This window comes from Phyllopteryx taeniolatus, chromosome 14 (genome assembly GCF_024500385.1).
Source record: "Phyllopteryx taeniolatus isolate TA_2022b chromosome 14, UOR_Ptae_1.2, whole genome shotgun sequence".
In the NCBI taxonomy this organism is placed as follows: domain Eukaryota; kingdom Metazoa; phylum Chordata; class Actinopteri; order Syngnathiformes; family Syngnathidae; genus Phyllopteryx; species Phyllopteryx taeniolatus.
The window spans coordinates 12,030,007-12,054,297 of record NC_084515.1 but is presented as its reverse complement, the minus strand read 5'-3'; the positions used below and the strand labels follow the sequence as shown (position 1 = coordinate 12,054,297).

The 24,291-nt window shown below is 39.4% G+C and overlaps 1 protein-coding gene across 2 annotated transcripts in view; it reads left to right on the top strand.

The window, feature by feature from the left end:
* Positions 1-24,291, top strand: part of LOC133488438 (collagen alpha-1(XI) chain-like) — an 85,030-nt gene that overhangs the window by 2,240 nt on the left and 58,499 nt on the right. For both annotated transcript variants that reach the window (XM_061796271.1, XM_061796270.1), the window contains exons 2-5: positions 8,700-8,864; positions 12,241-12,454; positions 13,456-13,618; positions 22,486-22,614. In XM_061796271.1, coding sequence (XP_061652255.1) covers positions 8,700-8,864; positions 12,241-12,454; positions 13,456-13,618; positions 22,486-22,614 — 671 coding nt within the window. The remainder of the gene's footprint in view (positions 1-8,699; positions 8,865-12,240; positions 12,455-13,455; positions 13,619-22,485; positions 22,615-24,291) is intronic.

Below are 24,291 nucleotides of genomic sequence, written 5' to 3'. Positions count from 1 at the left end.
GTCAGCAGCATTGTATGTAGCAAAATAACTGTATACAGTATTTCAACAAACAGTCTTTAGATGAATGTTAAACGGTACATGAATAGATGGTGTACGTACAGACGTGACTGTGAAGAGCAGCAGCGATAGCAGCAGTGTACTGGATGTAGCGGGACAACTATAACATGAATGCTACATAAGTATATAAGTGGCAAACTATACATGAATAAATATCATATAGCAAAATAACTATATAAATTGTCTATATATGATTGTGCAAGTGGCAAATTGTATATGAATAAGTACTAATTTAGAAGTGAATGCGAACAGAAACAAGCATAGTCAGCGACATCGTACGTTTAAAAAAATATATTCATGTATAAATAAATTGCCAAATGTTGAACTGGATATGAAAAAAAAGTGCATACTGTACTTTATATAGAGAAGTCAATGTGAGCAGCAGCAAGAATAGTCAGCAGCATTGTAGGTATAAAAAAAGCTGTCTGTATTAATGCATCAAGTATGTTTTATATCTTTGAATGGCAAACTGTACATGATTATATATAGGTAGATGCTATTCAAAAACACACATACACACTGTACTGTATGTACATACAGTATATATACAGTATATTAAACAGTATATTGTGTGATCATCAAAGCCAAGTGTCCCATCTTGCCCCTCCTTGCTGCTGTCCCACCATGATTGAGATGTAAGGTCACCATAATTGCATGATGTGCACTCGCAAACATTTGCGGGGTCTCTTGAGAGGGCGGGAGGATTGTGTGTGTGTGAGTGTGGGGATGGGGGGGTGGGGGGGGGGGGGGCTTTAATTGCTTTCATTGCTGCCAGACCTCGTTAGAACGCCTCTTGTCAAAAGGGAGAGAGAAAAAAATCCCTGGGAGAAGATTCCTGACTTAATCACAGCTAACTCCACATCAGACCAAATAGACCGGGGTGGAATTTTTGCCTCCATGTCTGCTGCATTCCCTTGAAATGATTTTAACGAGTTTTATTTTCTTTCTTCTTTCATTCTCACGTCGTGTATCTGCATGCACCTGAGGGCGATTATCATGCTTTTTTTTTTTTTTTTTTTTTTTTTTTTTTTTTTTTCTCTTTTCCTCCCACATTTTTTTTTCTTCTGGAGAGCTTGTTCACATGGCAGACATGCTGCTGCTGCTGACACACGTTGACAAATGAGCTGTCTTAATCACCCACAAACACTCCATTAAAGCAGTCGCAGTTAATAGTCGATTATCTCGAGAAGCGAGAGTGGCTGGAATGCTGGATTGGGACAGACAGTGTGCCGTGCAGTGGAAAGAAGGAAAGGGAAGAAAGGAAAGTGGCAAAGAAAGAGGAGAGTGGGATTGGGGGTGGGTTGGTGGGCGTGTGTCCTGAGCAATAGGCCACATCTGGAATATATGAGGCCTTGAGGTATGCAGTAATGCACAAAGGTATTCACCAACTCTTAGAGAAGAAGCAGTAGCTTAGCACTATATTCCAACACAGACATTTGCTTTTTTTTTTTTTTGTTACCAATATGTTCCCTTTATAATCACACTTTTGATGTGACATTAAAGTTCCCCTCTTGATTGAAAATGAAAAAAAAAAAATAAAATCCCTGAGCGGGTTTATAAATTGCTTATTAATCATCATCATCATCATTATCAAGAGATTTATAAACAATTCTGTTCAACATTAGGTGTTGTCATTAACATTAGTAACCATGTTATAAAGCCTTTATGAAGCCATCATATGGGTAACTAGTTGGTTAATACTTTATAATGATGTAATAATTAGAAGTAGGTGACTAATGATGTAAACAATACTTTATAAATCAGTATTAAGCAGTTAAAAATGACAGATTTTCAACATCAGGTGTTGGCTGACTGAAGTGTGTTGCACCTAATTTTATTTTACAATTCAACTTATTACAACTTTATTTATAAAGCATCAATAGAGTTACAAACCACTTCATGAAGCATTGACAAGTTGGCTCATAGCTGCTTTATAAAGTATTAATAACCGAGTTATTAACCTCTATAAAGTGTTAACAAAGAAGGCAATAACTTTACAAAGCATTATCAAATATGTTGATACCGCTGTATAATGTATTACCAAATAAGTTACCTTTTTTTTTTTACAAAGCATTAATAAACTAGTTATTAGCCACTGTATCAAGCATTAATAAACTAGCTATTAAACCACTTTACAAATCATTAAAAAAGTATTTAATAACCACTTTGTAAAGCATTAATAACATGGTTATCGCTTTATAAAGCATTACAAAGTTACCAAGTAAACTCTTAGTAAAGCATTACCAAAGACGTTAATAACCACTTTATTAAGCCTTAATAAAGTAGATACATTTGTACAGCGTCATGAACTAGTTATTGACCACTTTATAAATCATTAACAAGTCGATATTAACACTTTGTAAAGCATGAATAAATTGTATTAATCTCTTTATCAAGCATTAACAAACTAATTATTAACACTTCATAACGCATTAACAAACTATAGATAACCATTTTATATAGCCTTAATATGCAGTTAATAAGCACTTTATAAAGCATTAATTTACTTGTAATAACCACTTTATAACGCATTGACAGACTATTTAAACTACAGCATCATAAAGCATTAACCACTGTATTAAGCATTAATAAAGTAAACCATGAAATAAAGTTACTAATCACTTTGCGAAGTATTAATTTACTAGTTAATGAGTAATTTTAAAGCATTATGTAAACTAGTTAATAACCATTTTCAAGCATTAAAAAACTAGTTAACTGCAGTATTGTAAAGCAATAATAAACAGGTTGATAACCACCAAAGCATTGAAAACCCAAGTATTAACCATGTTAATAAACATCAGTAAACCAGTTAATAACAACTTTATAAAGCAATAATAAACTAATAAATAGCGCCAAATAAAGTATTGACAAAACTAATTCATAAAGCATGACTATACTAGTTAATAATGACTTTGTAAATCATTAGAAAACTAGTTCATAACCACTTTCAAAGCATTAGTAAACTAGTTAATAACCACTTCATAAAGTATTATTAAACTAGTTGATAATCACGTCATAAAGAATTAATGAAGTTCTTAATAAGCACTTACTAAAGCATTACTAAAGCTTTCCAAAGGGCGCGCAAAGAAGTAGCAGAGAAATTTGGGGCCATCCTAGTTTAGTCTTGTGTATGTTTTACTAAGGGGGGTGCATAGGGAGTGGTGCCAGGCCCATAATGGCTTCAGCATGTGGACTCCAAGCTCGAGCAAGAAGACCCACCACCACTCACCACCTCCCCCCCACCGTCCCAACCAAGCAGGCAGCCACCCATTCAGGAACCGCACAATCAGCACTTCCTTTACTTCACATGCCATCACAAGAAAATAATATGAAGCATTATATGTTTTTATTCTGCATTTATCGAATTTAAAAATGTGCGAGTGGTCAAATGTCATGGGCCGTTTGTGCTTGGGCCTTCATCTTGTCCGGATTGAGGTAGAGGTTTTTCCCACGTAAATCATAACTCCTCAAGGGGGATTTTGTGGTGATCTGTCAGACGTGGTTGGTCTTTTGGAGTAGACAGTAGAGACATAGTAGCTCCCCGCCTGGTTAAATATACAAATGGTTTTTTTTGTCTCACTCAGTATTGGTCATTCTAAAAAAAGCTTGTCAATATGCTACAGCGCAGATTTCCACAAAGCAAGTAACAAGGCAATCCAAGATCATCATATTTGTATTTGTTTGTACAGGCGGCAGTTTATTGCAAGTACAAGGCAGCCGATGGCAATGAACAACTGAAAAAGTTTGTGAAAATGTTTTTTTTTTTAATCTAAAAAAAAAAAAAAAAAAGTCATAAATCAGAATTACAAAGTCAAAACATTAAAATGATTGGACATAACCATTTTTTATTCAAGGGGGTCACGTGATAAATTCCCCTAACAAAAGTAAAAATATGGTGCAAGCTAACATGCAAACAAAATGAATAAAAATACATTTGTATTTGGAATGTTTTTTTTTCTCCTTTTGCTAGCTGAGTCACAATGGTACTACTACTCTCCACCTCATTATGTGAATGGTAGAGTCCTGTTCGTCTCGGGTCTTATGGAAATTTTTGTGAATCAGGACGGAGGCTTAACTGTTGTTATATTAGCTCGCAAGCTACTTCCTCTTGCATCAAGAATCAGCGAACAGGACGCTACCTTTCACATTCTGACACGGGGGAACATTTCTAGTGTGACTCAAACAGTGAAAACAGAAAAATCTTGCAGTCTCCCAATTTTTTTTTGTCTGTATGTTAGCCCACAGTCTACTTCCTGATACCTGAAGACTGCCCTGAGACCTTAGATAACCAGGGTTCATACCATAAGCAGCAGTACCATCGTGACTATTATAGTAAAAAACAGAAAATTAATTTCAGGAACTAAAGTAATGTTTTATGTTTTATAGTACATATGTTAGCTTGCATGCAACTTCCTAAAGACTGCAAACCGGACTCTTCCACGGGACTTTTATGTTAAATTTATTTATTTTTTTAATACTTTTGTCCATGGAATTAATTTTCTCCTTTCACCACTTGACTCCCTGATTTTTCCAATTTCGCTTTTTGAGTCAAAATGGTACTGCGAATGGTAGAATCCTGTTCCTCTCAGGCAAGGGTGTCAAACTCAAATTCACGGTGGGCCAAAATTAAAAATTGGGACAACGTTCCGGGCCAAACTCAATATTTAATGAAAAATCACTGCGATGCGCACGATTCCCTTTTCTGCAGAAATGCAGCGGTAAAGTTTATCATTGACAACAAACTTAAATTTTGCTTAAACACTGAATCTGGAATCAACAAACTTGAATATTATAAACACGAGAATTCGAATTTGCGATAAAAGACATCAGTGGTATTTGTTTGTTGTTTTGTATTTAAATAGATAACATGAATTCTTCTGTCTCTCTATCTTCTATTTATCTATCTCCATTTACCTTTCGTTTTTATGTAAATCTTTTTTCAAAGGCCAACAACAAAAAATAAGAACGTCCTTCAATAAAAATCCAAACTTCAAACTACTAACAGTCCCTGCCTAGGAGTTGATAAAGGGCATTAAAAAAAACATTAATTCAATTGTCAGCCACGTTGCTCCACACACGACAAACAGATCTGTCTTTTACTTTAGTGAACAGATAATCTGCCTCCCACCTGTCTTGGAAGTTAACTGTTTTCCATCTTTCATTTGGCCATTTTTGGGAAAGGGGAGTGTAAATTTGCTCGAGGAGACTGGTAGCATAGTTGCTAACGACTGCAACAGAAAGGGAAGGGTCGCTCACCGGTCTAGACTGATGGGCCAACACACTAGCAAAGCATTCTTGGATTTGTAATATTAGTGGCGCATGTGCTATATACTGGCGGGCCAGCTCTGATACATATTTAATATGGTCTTGCGGGCCAAATATAATTACATCGTGGGCCAAATTTGGCCCCCAGGCCTGAGTTTGACATATATGGTCTAAGGCAATGATTCCAACCACTGTGCCATTAGTGTGCCATGAGAGCTCAGGAAGCGTTTCACTAGAAATGATCAATTTCACTTAATTGGTGAGAAAATTCTCAGTTGTTTACTACAAATAATATTAGTGTAGTTTTTGCATAATCCCTCTAATTCGCTAACAAAAAGTACCTTGGCAAAAGTTCAAAGAAAAATGCTGAGTGAAAGTTGTTGTTTTGTCCCTTTGACTCATAGTTACATGTTGCGGGTTTTGGTTAATGCGTACAACATGATTAAAGCGGTCTAAAAGTGGACAGTGACAATCAATCAGTCAAGCGCGCACTGGAACAAAAGGGCCAAAATACGTTTTGACATTGGTTATGCGGTTCAGAGGCGAAGTGACCTTAAACAACATTTTCACGGCACAAACGCAATCAGCCAGCCTCATTTCCCCTCTTATCATCGCTGTAATAAGTAATCACGTGACAGGAAATGGACACAAAATGGGGATTTGCTTGAGGAATGCAGTGTGTATTATTTAGGGAGGGGGCGAGACACAGGAAAAAAAAGTCTATTGGCTAGGGTTAAATAGTTTGGATGGTTTCCCAAACAGCAACAAGGACGACTTAAAAACCTGCTAATATTCTAGAAATAATACAACCCCAATTCCAATGAAGTTGGGACGTTGTGTTAAACAGAATACAATGATTTTCAAATCATGTTCAACCTATATTTATTTGAATACACTACAAAGACAAGATATTTAATGTTCAAACTGATAAGCTTTATTGTTTTTAGCAAATAATCATTAACTTTGAATTTTAGGGCTGCAACACGTTCCAAAAAAGCTGTGACAGGGTCATGTTTACCACTGTGTTACATCACCTTTTCTTTTAACAACATTCAATAATTTCGTTTGGGAACTGAGGATACTAATTGTTGAAGCTTTGTAGGTGGAATTCTTTCCCATTCTTGCTTGATGTACAGCTTCAGCTGTTCAACAATCCGGGGTTTCCGTTGTTGTATTTTACGCTTCATAATGCGCCTCACATTTTCAATGGGAGACAGGTCTAGACTGCAGGCAGGCCAGTCTAGTACCCGCACTCTTTTGCTACGAAGCCACGCTGTTGTAACACGTGCAGAATGTGGTTTGGCATTGTCTTGCTGAAATAAGCAGGGGCGTCCATGAAAAAGACGTTGCTTGGATGGCAGCATATGTTTCTCTAAAACCTGTATGTACCTTTCAACATTAATGGTGCCTTCACAGATGTGCAAGTTACCCATGCCATTGGCACTAACACAGCCCCATACCATCACATATGCTGGCTTTTGAACTTTGCGTCCATAACAGTCCGGATGGTTCTTTTCCTCTTTGGCCCGGAGGACACGACGTCCACAATTTCCAAAAACAATTTGAAATGTGGACTCGTCGGACCATAGAAAGCTTTTCCACTTTGCATCAGTCCATCTTAGATGAGCTCAGGCCCAGAGAAGCCGGCAGCGTTTCTGGGTGTTGTTGATAAATGGCTTTTGCTTTGCATAGTAGAGTTTCAAGTTGCACTTACGGATGTAGCGCCGAACTGTATTTACTGACATTGGTTTTCTGAAGTGTTCCTGAGCCCATGTGGTGATATCCTTCACACATTGATGTCGGTTTTTGATGCAGTGCCGCCTGAGGGATCGAAGGTCACGGGCATTCGATGTTTGTTTTCGGCCTTGGCGCTTGCTTACATGCAGTGATTTCTCCAGATTCTCTGAACCTTTTGATGATATTATGGACCATAGATGATGAAATCCCTAAATTCCTTGCAATTGTACATTGAGGAACATTGTCCTTAAACTGTTCGACTATTTTCTCACGCACTTGTTCACAAAGAGGTGAACCTCGCCCCATCTTTGCTTGTGAATGACTGAGCCATTCAGGGAAGCTCCTTTTATACCCAATCATGGCACCCACCTGTTCCCAATTAGCCTGTTCACCTGTGGGATGTCCCAAACAGGTGTTTGATGAGCATTCCTCAACTTTCTCAGTCTTTTTTTGCCACCTGTCCCAGCTTTTTTGGAACGTGTTGCAGCCATAAAATTCTAAGTGAATGATTATTTGCTAAAAACAATATAGTTGATCAGTTTGAACATTAAATATCTTGTCTTTGTAGTGTATTCAATTAAATATAGGTTGAACATGATTTGCAAATCATTGTATTCTGTTTTTATTTATGTTTAACACAACGTCCCAACTTCATTGGAATCGGGGTGTGGAACAGTTATATTATTATTATTATTATTATTATGTTTTCACGGGACCTTGTGGCACCTCTGTTTCAGGAGATGGGGGTTTAATGGCGTGTGTGTATGTCTGTGCCAAGTTAGCTCATAAGGGGGTGTTTGATATGACTTTAATGTCGTAATTGTAGGAGGGTTTTTTTCATGAAGAGAATCTTTTTAATCTTTAAAACAATACTTATTTTCTTTTTTAAAAAAGGCTTCTTTTTATGTGGGAAGAATACAACTTTATTCTTGAAATATCATGATAGTTTATCTTGGAAAAATACTTTTTATCTTTAAAAAACAACAACTTTATTCTCGGAATATTACTTTTTAGCTTGAAAATATCCCACTTTGTCATGATTTCATGATTTTTTTTCTTGACTAAGTATCTATTTTATCTTGTAAGTCTCCCAAAAAATACTTCAATAGCTTTTTCTATAATTACATTTTTCTATTTATTAATTGAGAAAATAAAGCTTGAAGAAATACAACTTTATTTGTGTAATATTATGACTTTTGTCTTGCCTAAAATATTAATTTTTTTTCTTTCTTGTACAAAGACTACTTTTTCTCGGGGAAAAAAAAGCCTATTTTCATCACCTTTTTTAACCAGATGTCTTTAAATGAACATGTTGAATTATCAAAAGTGCGCCGGTGGATACTTCAGTCGACATGTATTCTTCCACTGCGCAGTGGCTTACACTTCTGTTTACATCCTTTTTCCTCTTGTTGGACTGTACCATGATTGGTCGTTTTGTTGGTCGTTGTTCATACAGTCATTGGGTCGTCTCACTGTGTCAGTCATTACAGTACATGTATATGTTAGTTATTGTTGTCATTACCAGTTCTGTGTTCTACCCAACGACATCAGGCATGAGAAAGCCTACTGATCAACATTGCTGTCCATTTTTTTCCAATTTTTATTTAATTTCACCTTCAACTCCTCTTCTACCTCCACAGCCGAGCCAGTGGACGTGCTGAAAGCTCTGGACTTTAAGAGCTCCCTGGAAGGCGTCAAGAAAACGCCCGGATTCTGTACGATGCGCCAAGGATCCAAACCCGACATTGCGTACCGAGTGAGCAAGAATGCTCAGATCAGTGCCCCGACTAAACAGCTATTCCCAGGTAAACATGGTCATCTTGGGAGCCAACACTCGCAGTGTCCAAATATTTTCCACCGAGTGCCGGATACAGAAAAGTTTAAGGGTGATGCGGATCATTTTGATATAATTCCATCTCTTATTTACGAAAGATGAAAAAAATCCAACGTAGCTCAAGATATGTGAAGAAAAAGTAACCTTCGCCTAAACCATTAGGTGCCTTTTTTAACGACCCGTTTTAGCGTCATCCTAGGCAAAGATTTTCTTGCCGACACCATTTAATATGTGTGGAGAATGGCGTCCAAATTTCATTCATTTAAACCAGGGGTTTCAAACTCAAAGTCACGGTGGGCCAAAATAAAAAATTGGCACGTCGCGGGCCAAACTCAATATTTAATGAAAAATCACTGCGATGTGCATGTTTCCCTTCTCTCCAGAAATGTAGCGTTCAAGGTTATCATACAACAACAAACTTAATTTTAAGAATAATAAGAATGTCCTTCAATAAAAATCCAAACTTCAAACAATTAACAGTCTCTGCCTCCCTGCCTAGGAGTTGGTAAAGGGCATTAAAAACAAAACAATTATGTTATATGCTTTGTTACAGCCACGTTGCTCCACACACGCCAGACAGATCTGTCTTTTACTTTAGTGAACAGACAATCTTCCTCCCACCTGTCTTGGAAGTTAACCGTTTTCCATCTTTCGTTTGGCCATTTTTTGGGAAGGGGAAGTGTAAATTTGCTCGAGGAGACTTGTAGCATAGTTGCTAACGACTGCAACAGAAAGGGAAGGGGCGCTCGCCGGTCTCGACTGATGGGCCAACACACTAGCAAAGCATTCAGGGATTTGTAATATTAGTGGCGCATGTGCTATATACTGGCGGGCCAGCTCTATTACACATTTGATATGGTCTTGTGGGCCAAATATAATTACATCGTGGGCCAAATTTGGCCCCCGGGCCTGAGTTTGACATATGATTTAAAGGATTGCCCATCAATAAGGGGGTACGAGTGTACTTTTGTTCAACTGTATTCCAGTGGAGAGCATAAAGTGGCCCCTGATCTGAAAAAGCAGAAGGTCTAAATCAGCCTCTTCCACTGTTCGATCGTCACATAAACAAAGATCAACATCCACTTTGTGTTATCGAATCCTGTGTGGAAAAGTGCTGAGGCACTACTTGTAATTAAGTACAATGTCAACTGCCAGCATCAATACAATGTGCCGCTTTCTCAAATTTAATTGCTGCCAGCCTACACTTTGCTGCCCTTGGCAGACAGTAGAAGACTGTCTGGCTCTTTTCTTTTATGAGTCGCGAAAGGCTGGCATGACGCATTGTGGGGAGGAAACCTGCGGAGCGCGGACCTTGTTAGTCGTATTCGTCATGTGAGGGCACCTCACTAAAGTGAATGAATTAACCCTCGAAAGCGCTGCGGTAGACGTAATGAACAGTTTCTGTGGCTGCAGCTGTCTAGACGCTTTGGTTTAACGTGGCCAGAGAAAGACACTTGGCGAAGGCAGACGACGTGGTTCTAGTCTGTTACACTTAGCTAAACTTGTTGCTTATAGCCTTCACGCTAAGCTAAACTAATTTATTTGAGTCCTTTATGCTTTGCTAAACTAAGCATTTCCTAGCTTCATACCAAACTCAAGCCGTTTAGCCGTAATGCTAACCCAAAAGCAGATTTTTAGTCTTCAAGTTAAGGTAAATGCAAGACGTTTCCTCCACGCTTGGCTAAACTTAACTTTTTTTAGCCTTCGTGCCAAACTTAATTAACTGAGCAATTCCTACATTCATACTAAATTAAACTCTTTTAGCCTTCATTCTAAGCCAAATACAAGTCTTTCGCCCTCCACAATATGTTAAACCCAGATCTTTTATCAGTCATGCTAAGGTAAGTCCATCACTTTAGCCTTCACACTGAGCTAAACTCAACCTTTTTAGCCTTCATGTTAAGATGAACTCAGCATTTCCTACTTTCATACTAAACTCAACTGTTTTGGCCTTCCCGCTAAGATAAGCTTGACACTTAACCATCTCAGTAAGCTAAACCCTTATCTTTTAGGTTCCATGCTAAGGTAAATGCAACACCTTCAACCTTTATGCTAAGCTAAACTCAGCATTTCCTATGTTCATTCTAAACTTCACTCTTTTAGCTTTCTTGCTAAGCTAAATTTGACACTTTTAGACCTACTTACTCAGCTTTATACCAACATTTCTTGCAAAGCCAAAATCAACACATCCTGTCTTTTTGCTAAACGAAAAAGTTTAAGAGGCATTACTGCCATCTACTGTGCTAGAGTGTGGGTAAGTGTATGTATATACAGGAAGTCCTCGAGTTACGACGTACTCGACCTACGACGTTTCGACTTTACGACGCCCATTTTGTCCCCAGCACCATAGTGTTTCTGCTTAGCTAGTGCGTAGTGCTTGTCTGTGTTTGTGCGCCGGGAGTATCTTTCCCTTTTTTCACACTCTCAGCAGTAATGGTAAGTACAGCATCTTATTTTTTTATTTTAGTTTCTTTATACAAAGTGTTAACTTTCCCGCTACGGTCACCTGACCGTGGTCGGGAGACGCAGGGGAGACGCCTTCTCCAGTGCCGGGGTTGTTGTCCTCGGGGTTAACTCCCTTCTCTCGTTGCACAGCTGAGCTGGGTGGCGGCAACAATAAAGGCATGAAGCACCGATTTGCTGCTTTAATTGCTTTATTAGCGCCTCTGCACATTCAACGTCAACGGGTCCTCCGCTAATTGCTACTCTTCCCCGGTCGCCGTCACTACATTTGCCACTGTAGACACTCGCACTTGCGTGCACTCCTTCCTCCTTCACAGTCCGTCTCACTCACACATCGATGCACACGCCCACACACACACTGAGCTTGCTGTCACAATCACGTGGGACAATACCCGTAACAGAAGTATTTTGACATAAATTTCGACTTTAACGGTGACATCCGACTTACACGGAAATTCGGGTTGCGTCGCCAGGGTAGGAACGGAACTCGTTCGTAAATCGAGGACTTCCTGTACTTACAGGGAGCAAATCAAAGAACGAAACCAAAACCTAAATTGTCATTATCTATTTTAGAGATTCCGCTAAACTAAACATTTTCTGTCTTCATACAAAGCTAGACACGACACATACAGCCTTCATGCTAAGATAAGATCATCTCTTTTAATCTTCACTTGAATATAAATGTATCTTATTTAACCTTCACACTAAGGTAAGCTCAACACTTTTAGCCTTCACACAAAGCTAAATCCAACTCTCTTAGGCTTCATGCTAAGCTAGAGACTACGCTTTTTGCCTTGCAAGAGTCGAGAATTCATGCCTTCATGCTAAGCTAAAATCGACACTTCCTGCCCTTATGCTAATTTTGACTGGGTGTCCTTTTCCAGGTGGAGTTTTCCCGGAAGACTTCTCCATCATGTTCACCGTCAAGCCCAAATCAGGCCTGCAGTCCTTCCTGCTCTCCATGTACAACCAGCAAGGCATCCAGCAGCTGGGCGTGGAGGTGGGCCGTTCGCCCATCTTCCTGTACGAGGATCAGCACGGAAAGCCAGAACCTGAGGAGTACCCCCTGTTCCGCTCCATCAACCTGGCTGACGGCAAGTAAGTGACCTCTCCCCCCACGAGGGTCCTCTTCCCCACTGCAGATGTGGCCGCTAACCTAAACTGTTTCCTTATTGACCTTCATGCTAAATTAAACACCGCATTTCCTGTCTTCATGTTAAGCTACCTTTAGCATTTCCTGCGTTAACGCTAAGTTAAAATGAGCACTTTCTGCCTTCACTCAGGAAGTGTTGAGTTAAGCTTGGCATGAAGACAGGAAGTGTTAAGTTTTGTTTAGCATGAAGGGAGGATGTACAGATTTTAGCTAAGCATGAAGGACATACAAATAGCGCTTAGCTTAGCATAAAGGACACACCAATATAGTTTAACATAGCAATGAAAAGGACATAAGAATAGAGTTTAGCCTAGCATGAAGGGAGGAAGTGCTGAGCTAACTTAGCATCAAGACAGTAAGTTCAATTTAGCTAGCATGATTAACAAATATAGCGTTCAGTTTTTGTGTGGATGGTGGAATAGCTAAGTTTAACTTAGCGTGAAGGCAGGAAGTACTGAGTTTAGCTAACCATGAAGGAGATAAGAATTTAGTTAAATTAGCATAAAGAAAAGAAGTGTTTGGTTTTATTTTCGCATGAAGGCAAAAAATGCTGAGTTAAGCTTAGCATAAAGAACATAAAAATAAAAATTAGCTAAGCATAAGGGCAGAAAGTGCTTTAGCTTATTATAAAGACAATAAGTTGAACTTAGCTTAGCATGAAGACAGGAAGTTCTCAGTTTGGCTCTATTCTTATTTATTTAATGCTAAGCTAAACTCAGTGCTTCCTGAATTCACGCTAAGCTAAACTCAGTACTTCTCACCTTGAGACTATGCTAAACTCAGTACTTCACCCTAAGCCAAACTGGACACAGAGAAAAGAGGTTCAAGAAACCATACCTAAAAACAAACAGCAAGTGGGCCATTTCGGATTGAAGCTTCTATTTTATCTGATTTCGACCATTTTGAGTGTTGGTATGTGAATAATTTTGTGTGTGTTGGTCATTAGGTGGCATCGTGTGGCCATCAGTGTGGAGAAGAAGAGTGTAACCATGATTGTGGACTGTAAGAGAAAGGTGACCAAGACTCTGGCCAGGGGCGAGGAGGCGGCCATCAACACCCAAGGCATCACCGTCTTTGGCACCAGGATCCTGGATGAGCAAGTCTTCGAGGTGAACCGCTTGCCATATTGGAATCCCTGTTTGAACCCCTTGTTTCCTGCATTCCCGGGGTGGAACATTTAAAGGCGTTTAACCCGTCACGGCGACAAGATTGATTCGATTGTAAAGTTGATCGGGGGAAGATGTTCTTGGCCAAGTTACAATTTTTTTCCATGTATGCTTTTTTACTAAACTAATCTCAACATTAGCAGCCTTCTTGCTACTCATGCAAAGCTAAACTCAACACTCCATCCATAGCTAAACCTGTCATGTTAATTTAAAGTCAACACTTCTCAGTTCTAGCCTTGATGCTAAGATAAACATGACACTTGATGGAATGTAGCCAGACTTGTGCTAATGGGTCTTCATTTCCTACCTGCATACTGACCTCAACTCATTTAGCCTTCATGCGTGGCTGAACTCACATAATTAGTCTTAACACTAGGGGTAGGTTTGGAAATTCACTCCAAGCACGATCTCTACACTCCAGAACATTTGGAAACTCTAGAGCGTTGTTGGAGTGTGCCGTTTGGTTATTCAGAGCGCCTTACTCTGGGAGTGCTGGAGCGCACTCCCACCGCTCTGACTAATGAGACTGAGCGGCCGGAGCATCAGGCAGGACAAGATAACAACAGGCAGAACTGACACATTCAATATGGCAGACGCACTGACGTATCCCTGGCAATGGCCAACACGCCTCTTCGTAAATTCGTCACTCTGCTTCTCTGAACACTGCACTCACAGAGCGCAGTGAGCGCGTCAGATTGAATTTACGAATTTGCCCTAAATTAAAGGCAGATAGCTTAGCCTTCATGCTAATCTAAACCAAACTCTTTTATTCTTCATGCTAAGCTAAAGCCAACACTTCTTATATCACATTAAACTCATCCCTTTTAGCCTTCACACTAAGTAAACACAACTCTTTTTGCCTTCATGCTGATCTTGAGTCACATTTAATTTTCAAGCTAAGCTAGAGTTGTTACATTTAGTCTTCACACTATGCTAAACACATTTTAGCTTTTATGCTAAGCTAAAGTCATTACGTTTAGCCTACACACTAAGCTAAACACAGATGTTTTAGCCTGCAAAGATTAATACAGATCTTTTAGCGTTCACGTAAGCTAAATGAAGCTCTTTTAGCCTTCACGCTAAGCTAAAGGCAACCCTTTTAGCTGTCATATTAAGATCAATTTGACATATTTAGCCTTCACACTAAGATAAGCTAAATATATTTTAGCCTTCATGCTAAGCTCAATGCAGATCTTTTAGGCTTCACGCTAAACTAAACCCAACTCTTTTACCCTTCATGCTAAGCTAAACTCAACCCTTCTTGCATTCATGCTAAATTGAACTCTGTATTTTCAATCTTCACGCTAAACACAACTGTTTTTGCCTCTGCGCTAACCTAAACTCAACTGCCTACGGTAAACCCATCTATTTTAGCCTTCTTGCAAAATCTGTATTTAGATATTTTAAACAAAATGCTAGGTTAAACTTAACTTCTTGAACCTTTACACTTTTTTAGATTTCACTCTAAGCTAAACTCATGATAAACTAAATTTAGCTCTTTTATTCTTCTCTGAGCTAAGTTATACTTAACAAACCCAGCAGGTTGTGACCTGTGTGGAAAATGTGACTTCAACACTTTGATGTGTGATCTCGGAATGCTGGCTAAAGTGAAGCAGCCGTGGTTAGATGTCCTGACAGTGTTGATAAGGAAATATAGCGTGGTTATGTGGGCCATAAAAACCGCGGTAGTGAATTAGTTTTATAAGGGAAAGAATGCCAGACTGGAAGCCGCAGTGAAGATTGTAATTAACGTTGTTATGAGTTGAGGGGAGACGAGTGAACAAAAACACTTTCTCCAAATCTTATATATTCTTAACACGCTGTTGAAAAAGACATTAGTTTTTTTCTTTAACATTTCATGTTAAATTACCTCAAATACTCCTAGCCGTTATGCTAAGCTAGATTCAGCCCTTGATCAAATATAGCCAAAGTTTTGGTTCTGGTTCTTGGCCTTTAAGATAAGATAAATTCAACACTACCTGGCACATGCTAACCTAAATAAAGCTTTTTTTTTAGCCTTCATGCTACATTAAACACATATCTTTCAGGACATCTTGCTAAGGTGTATTCAACACGTCTTGCCACCTTCTCTTTCAGCCTAAATTTAAAATGTCCTGTCTTTATATTAATCTAATCCTGGAATACATTCACGCTAAACTGAATTTGACACATTTAGTGTTCAAGCTAAGTTAAACTCAACTCTTTTTGTCTTCATGCTTCGCCCAACTCAACACTTTCTTCTTCAAGCTGTCCTAAACTGAACTCTTTTAGCCTCGATATTAAACTAAATTCAACGCCGCTTGTCTTCATATTAAACTCAAACTAATTTAGCCTTCATGTTAAATTAAACTCAACTCTTTTAGCCTTCGCACTAAACTACCCGCAACACATACAGCCTTCTAGCTAGTTCAGGAGACATTGAGGTGTTTTTCAACAGACACTAGTAAGACATTGACGGGTATGTTAGCCAACGTTATAATTGCTTCCTGCTTAATGGCTGATTACAAACGTCCTGTGTTGTTGTATTGTCATTACTGTAGCTCTGTTCAAATACTGCAAGCCATGTTTTTTAGCTTCAGGTTTCGTAATTGTACTACAGGCAGTCCACCTTGACACCTTTGGAACATAGCCAGCTGTGTTGAAAAGTCGCATATGTTTATGCTCAGAAAATACAAACCAAGCCATAGGAAATAATGGAGAGTGAATTAATCTGTTCCAGCCTCAAACTGTTTATAAAACCTTTATTCACTAGTACGGGCCTTGATGTTTTAAACTGTCAACTGTCATGCAAGTGTAAAAACAAGTTAGCCGCTGTACAATACAACTCAATAAAACCAAAATGAAGCTATTTATTTACACTTTGAAGAGCGCTCATATGTAGACATACAGTATTATAGTGTCACCTTCATATTCTATAGTTACAGTTAAAATGTAGTTACAGTATTATTGTTGTGTTCCTCATCCTAAAATAAACTCACCTTGACGAAACTAAACTAATCTCGTTTGACTTGCATGCTGAGCCAAACTCAGCACTTTCTTGGTTTATGCTAAACTAAACTAAACTAAACATTTTTAGCCTAGTGCTGGGTGGCAGATGCAAGAGTCTTGGAAGTGCAGGAGAAGCTGGAGTAATGATCAGCATGTGTTCACATTCCACAGCTGGTAGACGCATATCCTCACCCAGCAAGTCTACCGATTATGCAGCCTCTGTGCTCCCACTTTTTTTTATATAAATATATTTAATACAGATGGTGCTGAGTCAGTTGTGAAATGAAGTTTCGTTTGGTTGAGCTCCGCTCATGATAATTTTTGGGGTTAGCTTAGCTCACCAATTTTGTGGGCATGGCTAAAATGAAGTCCGGGTACGCACTTGGGCTTTCTGCCATGAGTCGGCCCTCCCCCACTTTATAAATACTTGAGCGCCTTCTGACATCAGTGGTTTTCCTGCAGAATTGCAAGTTACTCTGTTTTTATTACAAGGTCCATTTCTATCACTAAAGCATGCAGTTAGCTAGCAAGTTATGTCTACAACCCGAAAAATGCATCCTGCCTGGATGCCACAATTTACAGAACAGTTCCATGTCGTTATTTCAATTCCCAATTGTTAGGTATTTTGTGTTATTCAGGCTACTTTAATAAGTTGAAACACTTGTCATTGTAGGGTTTATAACTAGCAGGAAGTATGTGCTCGAATGTGTCTGTCAGTGTGAGCCACAGGCTGAATAACGTGTGCTGCGGTGTTTAATAAGTGGTTAATTTTCACTTAAATGTCTCTGTTATGTGGACCCCCACACAGCACCAAACGAGGCAGTGACATATACGGATGACGATGCCACCAGTTCGCAGCGCCCGGAACCTTGTTATCCTGTAAGCTAGCAGGTGGCTATTGTCTCAGGTTGTGGCATGGAAAAGCCCTGTGACGACTCGGTGGGATATATTCCAACCATTGGAAACTTTAGGTGGATATATTTTTGTGGGTCAAACATATAGGAATGTATAGGCACACACGTACAAATATATTTGAGTGACAGGTGAAAGTTGTGCAGGGCGTGTTCTCAACACACTGAGTGGACACGGCGACAGCATCTGAGATCTCAGAGAACGTCTCGATTTTTAACCATTTTGAAGCCTCATTTCATACACTTTGCAATTTTTGTATTCATTCAAAGTTGGGAGGCTTGTAAACACCAGTCTTCATTGTTGTGTGTTAAATTTAAAAGACATTTTGTTGCGTGTTGGTTATCATGGTGGCAGGACGAGTTGACTTTAGCTTAGCATAAAGGCTAAAAAAATGCATTTAGTTGAAAGCATGGCATGTTGAGTTCGGCTTAGCATGAATGCAGAAAGTGCTGCGTTTAGGTTAATGTGGAGGCTAAATGTGGAAATCGGGTGTGTGTTACGCACACTTCCCTCAGCTAATTGTTGTCCTTGTGCGCATTTTTGTTTTTTTCAAATTCCATCTGCATGTGTTGTTTTTCCACTTCCACAGCTCTGCTTGTGTGTGAGACAATAAGAAATCAAGCAAGCAAGTTGCTCAGACGTAAGGAAGAGGAGTAAGCAGCTGGATGACGTGACACCTCTTGAGCTGGACCCACATGTGGGCCTTGATTGGTGTCAGGGGCAAGTCAGAGTGACATCATTGGAGAGAGAGAGAGTGAGAGAGAGAGAGTGAGAGAGAGCGTGGCAATTGCATCAAGCTGGACTATTTGCAAGTGTAAAAAGAAGTCAACCGCTGTTAATAGTGCAATTTTTATTCTTTAATCCTTTCCAGAGTCAAGCTGTCACAATCTTAATTGTTTTTAATGCTACAGCCAATGTTTAAAGTACCATTTTACAATTTTATAAGTGTAATCATTTGTTAACTGTTGTTATTAAGACATCAAAACAATAAAACAGTCTTGACTTTAACGGTTGAGTTTAAGTTAGCATCTATGTAGGGCTCCACGATTATGGCCAAAATAATAATCATGGTTTTGATCAATTTTGTAATCATGATTATTAATCAAGATTATTCCTCATGTTAGGGAAAAATCTGAAAAAAATGCACTACTTTTTAAAAAACAATATCGAACAGTTTTCAGTTCAAAATTAATCTTTAAATAAGAATAAATTATAATAATTTAAAAAATAATAGGCGGCACGGTGGCCGACTGGTTAGAGCGTCAGCCTCACAGTTCTGAGGACCCGGGTTCAATCCCCGGCCCCACCTGTGTGGAGTTTGCATGTTCTCCCAGTGCCTGCGTGGGTTTTCTCCGGGCACTCCGGATTCCTCCCACATCCCAAAAACATGCATTAATTGGAGACTCTAAAATTGCCCGTAGGTGTGAATGTGAGTGCAGATGGTTGTTTGCTTGTATGTGCCCTGTGATTGGCTGGCAACCAGTTCAGGGTGTACCTTGCCTCCTGCCCGATGACAGCTGGGATAGGCTCCAGCACGCCCGTGACCCTAGTGAGGAGAAGCGGCTCAGAAAATGGATGGATGGGGAAAAAAAATAAAATGTTCCCAAAATACATTCATTCAGTTTAGCAAGGGCTAACTGAATAAATGTGCTATTACAAAGTGCAATCACAAATTGCAACTTAATGGAAGTTACATTTACATTTACTCTGTTACAGAGTCTGTTTAGACTACGACTTTGACTTCTGCATTGGGCGCTGTTTGCTTCAATCCAATTTAAGTGCTAGTGACGTTGAAGTCTAGTTCACCAATCAAACGACACAAGGAAGTCAGATTACCGCAAACAACATCTTCTCTTGGGCTTCCCGGGCATTATCCTGGGTATTATCACTAGATAAACCAGATCAGCTAATCGACGTGTCTACCTGGCGACCATGTTAGAAAGGTCGTCTTTAACATTAAAGGCAACAGCGTGCGACTCGTGTTTACATTTAGATGAAGAAAAAAAAACAGCTTTTGTGTATTGTAGTATTTGTCTGGCACTGTCTGCCGAAATGTGGCCGCCAACATCCCCCGGACTCACGGCTGTGGTGTCCTTGAGCAAGACACTGATACCCCGAAATGCTCCCCGGGCGCTTCAGCTGCCCCCTGCTCCAGTGTGTTCCACTAACGTGTATGTGTTCACTGTGATGGGTAAAATGCAGAGAACAAATTTCGTGTGTGCATGCATGCATGTTCATGACAATACAAGGTGATTCTTCTTCTTCTTCATATTAGTCCACATTATCCCTATTTTATCACAAGTAACTGTAAAAGATGCATCTTTTGGGGAACGTGCTAATCTCTCTCACACTGTACACACACACACACACACACACACACACACACATAAAGCAGTATCAGAATTTGCACATTCACATTTTGTTATTTTTATATTCCTGTTGTGGTTTAAAAAAAAATATCTGAAATTACTCACCATTTACTCAGTACTTTTTACTCTTACACAAGTAATTTTTGGGAGGACTACTTTTTACTTTTACTTGAGTCACATGATTGCCAAGTAGCTGCAGTGCAGACAATACATTGTGTAGCTTAATGAAGCCTTAATCATACGTTCGCCCCCCTGGTGGCTGGCTGACTAGGTTGCGGGCACTGCTGCAATTGAAGCACATTCCATATGCAGCAGTGCCTGCATTTTAAATGTGAAGAAATCACAGACGATCAGGCTCATTTAATCTTGGCAGCCAATATTGCCATCGCGATTAAAATTCAATTAATTAAAATGACTGATTTTAAGTTAGCTTGAAAGCTGAATGTGTAAATTTTAGGTTAGCGTATAGGTTAGAAAAATAGAATTTAGCTTAGAATTAATGCTAAAAGTGCTCATAGTCTAAAATAGTTAGTGACTTGGTTTTAACGTAACTTGAATGCCAAACGTGTAGAGTTTGCTTAGCATGAATGCAGAACATGATAACTTGGACACTCTTAGACTGAATGTGTTAAGTTTAATTTTGCATGTAGGTGAGCAAAAATTTTAACTCAGTTTGAAGGCTGGATGTTTTGCGTTTATGTTGCCGTGTAGGCTAAAAGAGTTGAGTTCAACTTAGCCATATGGCTGAAAATTCGATTTCAATTTAGCTTGAAGGCTGAATGTGTTTAGTTTTGGTTAGTGTTGATTATAATTCACATAGTTTTAAGACTGAATGTGTCAAGTTTGAGTTGTGTGCTGGCTGAAATAGTTGATTTTAACTTAGGCTGAATGTGTAGCCTTTAGGTTAGCATGCAGACTAATACTGTAGCTGAGTTTTGATTAGTGTGAATTCTAGAAGACAGTCTGTGCTTCTAGCTCAGACTATAGACAGGAAGTGTTGCATTTAGCGTATCATAAAAATAGTTGCGTTTAATGCGTTGACTTTAACATAGCATGATGGATAAAAGTCAAATCCTTAGTTTAGCTGAGCATGAAGACCGCAATTGTTGAATTTAGGTTAGCATGTAGCTAAAATGGTTCATTTGAACTCAGCTTGAATGCTGAATTTGTTGTTTCGTTTAGCATGAAGTGCATGTTGTGACGTGTCTGCCGTTGTTGAATCCTGTGAGCTTCCCCGTTGCGCCGACATTTCAACGTAAACATCCCACCGCGCAGAATTAATAAACGAAGAATTGCGGATGTGGAGCTGATATCAATGAGCTCATGCACACTAACAACAACAAAGACAAGACAAATAGACAAATAAGGATCATGCTGCTCGGCTTGTTGTTCCATCTTAGCACACAAAGCACAAAGCAGTAGGAAAGAATGTGCAACAACTTGACTGTCATACAAGTGTTAATACAACTTAACAGTGGAGGGAGTTAATCCTTTACAACTTAAAGATATTACATTGTGTACTTACCCTTCACTTTGATGACAGAAAGCCATATTGTACTGAGCAGCCAAGATGCAGAAACTCGTGTACTGATTTCCTATTCTATGGTTATTATCATACTTCTTCGGCCTTGTGCACGCGTAACGATTTTTTTCATCTTAAAAACACACACATAAAGCCACAAGGGTGTAAATTATGAACATGTTTCCTCTACTATACCTGATCAGTTTTAAGTTGTAATAGCGCCATTCTCTACTAGATGGCAGACGTCGCTTTGTAGCTCTTCGACCGGTTCTTCTCCATCAAGAATAAGAAGCAGTTTATTGTTTAACAAATTTAAAGGCAAGCCTATGTAGCTAGTTTTCTGAGAGAAGTTGTCAGCCATGATTGTTTTTTGGCGCTGATGAGTCATACAAGACAAACGGAGCGCCCTTTTACCTCTGAGAAGTAGGCTTTGTCGTGTAATGACCAGAAAGAGCACACCGGCATCTTATATATTAGGTAAGATGCAAGGTAATGCTTAGCTCAGCTTAATTTTGCATACAACGGAACTGACCGGGAAGAAAATATATCGCACACAACTCACAGTCAGGGTTTCATGCAAACAAAGTGCAACATAAATGTAAGCAGACTTGGCTGGAAGTGGTCACGTTTTTCAACTCGCAGAACAGTGAGGCGTGTTGGCTCACGGCAGGGTTAGCGGTGCAAATGTAATTTCCTTTTCCAAAAGCTCATGAAAGCCAGACGTCTTGCGATAACTACAGAGCTTGGTTATTTATCTACTGTGCACAGGGACTGGCAGCCTTTCTCGTGGCAGATGCTACAATAGGTTACAGACTCTTTTCAAGCCTTGATTAATGAGCTTTTATATCAGAAGGATTACGGCCTCGTGCTTTACCACATCCTGCTTGTTGTGTTTTTACTGTCACTTTTTATGATCACCATGCTGGGTTATTCAGGAAGACGGTGCAGACTTTGTGTTTAAAAATGACATTTTGGGCGGTGTTTTAGCTGGCATATTGTTTGTTTTTGTCATGGTCCAGGGTGACATCCAGCAGCTGCTGATCGTGGCAGACCCCCGGGCCGCCTATGACTACTGTGAACACTACAGCCCCGACTGTGAAACCCCCACCCACCAGGACACCCCCCAAGCCCAGGAACCTGAGGAAGAGGTTAGTAGAAAAGGGAATACATGGAAAGTCAACATTAAATAATTCATAAAATTATATAATATTATAGTACGTCATTTATTATATTTAATGGTAACTGTTTTATTATTGCTTATATATTTAGCTCTAGATTAAATTACCAAATATGGTTATTTGCACTTCAAAATTAGGCAAACATTTTTCTAAATTCCAAATAAAAAATACAAACTATTTATTAACTATTATTATTATTATTATTATATTGGCTCAAGTTACTAAATATGGTTCCAAGCGCTTGAAAGTTATATAGTATATGAAATATTTGGGGCGGCACGGTGGACGACTGGTTAGCTCTTCTCCCTCACAGTTCAGAGGACCGGGGTTAAAATCCTGGCCCCGTCTGTGTGGATTTTGCATGTTCTCCCCGTGCCTGCGTGGGTTTTCTCTGGGTACTCCGGTTTCTTGACACATCCCAAAAACATGCGTGGTAGGTTGATTGAAGACTGTAAATTGCCCGTAGGTGTGAATGGTTGTTTGTTTATCGGTGCCCTGCGATTGGCTGGTGACAAGTTCAGGGTGTACCCCGCCTCTCGCCCAGAGTCAGCTGGGATAGGCTCCAGTCCGCCCACGACCCTAGTCAGGATAAGCGGTACGGCAAATGGATGGATGGATGAAATATTTGCAAATTGATAAAATAAAATAAAATAAACATTCTTAGGTCACCTGGCCTAACACATCAATATGGTTCCTTGCCCTTCAAAATGTTACAGAAGTATTTTCACAATGAAAGAAAATTATTTTCAAAATTCCAAAAATGAAAAGAAAGATCAAAACATTTTTCTTTAGGAAATTTGCAACCATTTAATTATTTATGTATGTATTTATTTATTTATTTAGCTGTGGTTCCTTCCCTTTAATTATCAAATGACAACATCAAAATATATTTTATAATATATTTTTAAAGAATTTATTTGAAGATAGTTGGGTCGTAATAAATCTCAGCCTTTGTATTTGTTTATTGGCTGTGGGAATTCATGTGGTTGTCTACTGCCTTATATTGAGCTGTGAGGCATCCAAAGTGACCAAATATGGTTCTTTGCCCTTCAAAGTAATTCATTTTTTGCGTGTATTTCTTCTCTAATATGAGCTGTGGCTGTCAGCTGACATTTTTCATCAAGTGTTTGACCAAATAACTGATGAGCTCAGACTGGAAAATCTTTGCCTTTCTCTTTTCCCTGCTGCCGAGTCCGTCCCAAGCCCCACTTTGCAGTGGCCCCGTGGTTTATATCACTAACGAGTTGTGCAGGCTGTGCTACCCGAAATCCAACCTTTTTCCCTCCCCCCCACATGTGAAACAAGAATCCCAATACCTGGAAACTTTTTTTTCTCTCTCTCTCTCGCTCTCTCTCTCTCTCTCTCTCTCTCTCTCTCTCTCTCTCTCTCTCCTCATTGCCGATGTGCAAATGTGGATGAAGTGGCTGGAAAATGTTGCTTCATCATCATCAAGTTCACTCTGGTGGAGGCTGTCAAGCTGAGAGAGAGGGAGGGAGCCAGGGAGGGAGGGATGAATGGAGAGTGAGAGAGAGAGAGTGCGAGAGAGAGAGCGAGAGCGCTTGGTCGCACATGTAGTCTCATAGCCTTTAGACAGATTTATGGACGTGTATGGAGACCTTCTAAGAAAGTGCAACATCAGTAATTTGT